Source organism: Salvia splendens, unplaced genomic scaffold (genome assembly GCF_004379255.2).
Source record: "Salvia splendens isolate huo1 unplaced genomic scaffold, SspV2 ctg127, whole genome shotgun sequence".
Classification (NCBI taxonomy): Eukaryota; Viridiplantae; Streptophyta; class Magnoliopsida; order Lamiales; family Lamiaceae; genus Salvia; species Salvia splendens.
In genome coordinates, this window is record NW_024598768.1 from 1 (window position 1) to 4,554 (window position 4,554).

The following is a 4,554-nucleotide window of genomic DNA, read 5'->3' on the forward strand; positions in this document are numbered from 1 at the left end:
GAAAAAGGTGGCAAAGAGGTGGATTTTGGGTGGTTGCCTGCATTTCCCCATGTTTTAACTGCTTCCATGTCCAATTTTCTCTTCGGCTATCATATTGGGTAAAGTGTTTTAGATCCTTTTTTATGGCATAATACTTTATTCCACTTGAACCGTAGCTTATTTTGGCTTTGGAAAAAAGTGAACTTGGTAGACTTGGATTTAGCTTGGGGAATGCATATGACTAATGTGATTATCTGGATGTTGCTGTGATCTCATTGTGGTGCAGTGTAATGAATGGCCCTATTGTGTCTATAGCCAAAGAGCTCGGGTTTGAAGGGAATTCCTTTCTTGAGGGACTTGTGGTTAGTATATTCATCGGTGGTGCATTTATTGGAAGCATAAGTTGCGGCTACCTACTCGATAAACTTGGCTGTCGCCGCACCTTCCAACTTGTTACTATTCCTCTCGTTTTAGGTGCAATTGTAAGGTGAGTTTGTCCAATTATCATGATTTCGTATTGTTCTAATCATGAAAATTGCTCGAATCTTTCACAAATTACTATAGGCACATGATCTTGTGTATATCTGTTTCTAGAAATGTTTTGGCATTTTAAATTTAGAAAGCAAAATGTTCTTATGGATTCATGACAGTGCATTTGGGCTTTTATGCTGTAAAAAAAAACTGCAATATGAAGAACTAATTCGTTGAGCGCCTGATACTATGTAACTTATTTACATGAAAAAACGCATAAATTAGAACACTTGAATTTTCTAATTGATGTGCGATTCGTATCATGAATTGTCGTGTTAATAATAGTTTCAAATAACTATGCAGTGCTCAAGCACATTCCCTGGACGAAATACTCTTTGGAAGATTTCTAGTGGGCCTTGGTATTGGGGTGAACACAGTACTTGTTCCTATTTATATTTCAGAGGTAAGGTTAGCATCTAAAATTTGTTACCTGGATAAAATTATCTATTTTGATAAAAAAATGTAATTTTTCATTATTCAAGCTACAATAAAATGATTACCCATGTATATTATCATGCTACCACTTTTCACTGAAAAGGTTTTAGGCTCTCTTTACTGCCCCATATGAGGAGTTATCTCTTCAGCCATATGGAGCTATTGAGGGTTTGAGTTTTTAGCCTCAGACTAAATAATTGATTCTTGTCTCGCGAAGTAAAATATAACCTTCCTAAACCAATTTCACTTTGCAGTACTCATGTTTAACAGCTTTAATATGGATTTCTACTTCTGCTGTTAACTTCTACATTGCTTTATAGGTTGCCCCAACAAACTTCAGGGGTTTCTTGGGGACCTTTTCTCAGATTGGGACATGCCTTGGAATCATAGTTTCACTATTTCTAGCTATTCCTTCAGAATCGGATCCCCATTGGTAAGTATACATATGTATGCATCTCCATTGGCTCTAAAGGACTAGAACCAAATGTAATGTTCTTAGTTTTTTAAAGGTTTCTGTTCATAACTATTTGGAGTAACTATTGGAGGGAAAAATGGCAACAAGGTTATAATGTGACATGTTGTCTATGTTGAATTATAATCCTTCTTTTGTCTACCTAATAATGATTCTTGCAATTCAATTAGGGGAAAATATGTAATTTGATGCAATGGGTTCTAATTCTATCTTGGAGGAGGGATTAGGTATAGTTTTTTCAGAGGGAATTTGAATACCCCCATCATGAAAAGTTTACCAACTCTTCTAGCTTGACCAGGTTCGTGTGGATAATAAAGCACCCCCCTGTCAAATTGTTTTGTATGGATTCTCACTTTATTATAAGAATTATGGAACTACTTTCTATTTTATATTTTGAAATGTATGTATTCAGCCATCCTCTTCTTGACTATTCACTACTTCTATCTTTCGTCTCATCTACTTCCAGTAATCATATAGAATCGGCTCCATGACAGTACTTCATTAATCCAGTGCTGATAGTTGTACTATTATTTATTAGGTGGAGAACAATATTATACATGGCTAGTGCACCTGGGATTGCTCTGGCACTTGGCATGCAGTTTGCTGTTGACAGCCCTCGCTGGCTATGTAAAGTATGAAATAATGTTCTCTTTGTCTATTCAGACGCCTCTTTGATCTCATCCTCTTGACTTTGTATTTCTTGACGAATTTTGTAGGCAGGGAGAGTTGATGATGCTAGAGGAGTTATACGTAACCTCTGGGGGCCATCTAAAGTAGATCAAGCTATTGAAGAAATTCAGTCCGTAATCAGAAACGATGGTGCTGATTTAGATAGCAGTTGGTTGGATCTATTTGAGGAGCCCCACTTTAGAGGTGGTGACAAGGTGTATTTTCATTTCTTGTTTGGCAACGTATGTGCTTGAAAAACTTGAATGCTATTAGTAGTCTGAAAAAAATTATGTGCTTGAAGAACTTGGATGCTATTAAAAATCTGAAAAAAATTTAGCATTATCGTTTATGGGACTAACTATTGGATATGTGTTGTGGCTCTTGTGCAGTTGCTTCCATTGGGGGTGCCCTTTTTATATTGCAGCAGCTTGCTGGCATAAATGGGGTTCTATATTTTTCATCATTGACTTTTCAAGACGTTGGAATCACGAGCAGCGCTTTAGCAAGTTTGTTTATTGGACTTACGAACTTTGCAGGTGTGGACTCTACCAAATGTGTTGGCTTTTCACATTAACCTCATGTAAAGCCCTCATTTTTTCTGGTATGCTCTGATTTTCAGGTGCACTATGTGCGTTGTCCTTGATGGACAAGCAAGGGAGACAAGTGCTTCTGATTGGAAGTTACCTTGGAATGGTATCTAAATAAACGTGACAAAATAGCATATTTTCAGATAGCCACTTAAGTCTATGTCTATTGCATAGAACTAGACGTGCTGCCACCAGTTCAATTACTGGCGGTTCTGCTTCGGTTACGGTTAACCATGCATATCTACATAGAACGATGCACTGGTAGATCATAACATTGCTATTTTGAAATTGGAGCTCAGTTTATTTTAAATAAGGCATTCAAGTGTATTGTAGGAGTATCTAAAAGAAATGTTGTATTACCTCAGCAATTGATTTTCCAAGGGTGCTAATTAGTTTCACACACAAACAGAATACAAAATTTACATATCTGTTTTTTTGCAGGCTATGTCTATGTTTGTGACAGTTGGGGCCATCAGCTTTCCTGTTGACTCTGAGATCAGCAGCAATTTATCAATATTGGGCACTATCATGTATGTCCACTAACAAAATACCACAAGTGAAACAACAGATATTGCTATGTGCCTTCCTATTTTTTCATGCATTACATTTACACCTTTTTTCCATGTTAGCTTTGTGATTTTCTGTTGTCCTTATCCATATTGGTGAATTTTCAGCACTTGTAATTCAATGCATGTCATGTTAAATTTTGTAGGTATATATTTTCGTTTGCTGTTGGAGCCGGTCCAGTTACTGGACTTATTATTCCAGAGCTTAGCAGCAGCAGGACACGAGGGAAAATCATGGCTTCAGCTTCTCTGTTCACTGGGTATGTACAGAAAATCATAACACATCCAAATTAAGAATAATTATTTCCTCAAGTCTCTCTAAATTAGTCATCATAAGAAATAGTGAAGTTGCATTATGTTCTGTAGTCTAGAATTGCATGGGCATCACCTCATTCTCGTTAAAGGGATTCCAAAGATAACTAGAATCAATAAAAATAGTATGAATATGAGATTTGGGTGTGTGGTGAAATCAGGTGTTCAACTTCTTGGTGGGACTGTTTTTCTTGAATTGGTGGAGAAGTTTGGTTTGGGTCCAGTTTACGCAGGCTTCGGTGGGGTGTCGTTGGTAGCAGCTGCATTTGCTTACTATTTTACAGTTGAAACTAAAGGGCGATCTCTTGAAGAAATTGAGATGTCACTGAGGAATAAATGAGAGCTGAGATGATCAATCCTCGAATCTTTGCAACTCATGTTTCAATGTATCATACTTTTTTGCTTCTTCCATCAATTTGTATCAAGTGTGTGGACAGGCAGGTAAGTAAAACTGTGTGTATGAAACGGATATTACGGTGAATGAAAGATTAAATAGTAGTAGTATCTTTTACTTTCTAGAACCACCAAATTTTAATCACAGGGAATTACAATTTCACTAATAGCATCTATGAGGGGAGAAGGTATATAGAAAATGTATATTATGTATTTATCTTTTATAGAGTGAAATATACCATTTTAAAAGTAACACATTTCAAAGGGAAACTGATAAATTATTTTTTAAAAATAAAATAATAGTATAAAATGGATTAAAAAATATAAAGTGTAATATACCTTTTCAAATACTTTTTCCCTTAGAGAAGGGATTTTCATGAAAAGAAGGTAAATATAGTAGTTATAAGATTTTACCTCTCCATTGATGAGAAGGTAAAGATACCTCTCAAAATGGAAAAATGTATAATACTTTGTCGAATATCTATTCCCTTGGAGAATGATTTTTCATGAATAAAAATTAATATGGTAGTTATATTAGTTTAACTTTTCATTTACCTCTTTCTTTGGAGATGCTCTGATCAGGAAATATGGGTGTAACAAAATTTTGCAA

The 4,554-nt window shown here is 35.7% G+C and overlaps 1 protein-coding gene across 1 annotated transcript; it reads left to right on the forward strand.

Annotated features, from left to right (window-relative positions):
• Positions 1-6: 6 nt before the first annotated feature.
• LOC121789069 (probable plastidic glucose transporter 1) lies at positions 7-4,072 on the forward strand. Its single transcript, XM_042187601.1, is given in 13 exon segments — positions 7-98; positions 266-466; positions 814-913; positions 1,266-1,378; positions 1,956-2,049; positions 2,134-2,290; positions 2,476-2,622; positions 2,706-2,779; positions 3,115-3,203; positions 3,386-3,471; positions 3,474-3,499; positions 3,713-3,740; positions 3,743-4,072. Coding segments are annotated over 13 exon segments (1,296 nt in total). The 5' UTR covers positions 7-66; the 3' UTR covers positions 3,892-4,072.
• The last annotated feature ends 482 nt before the right edge of the window (positions 4,073-4,554 follow it).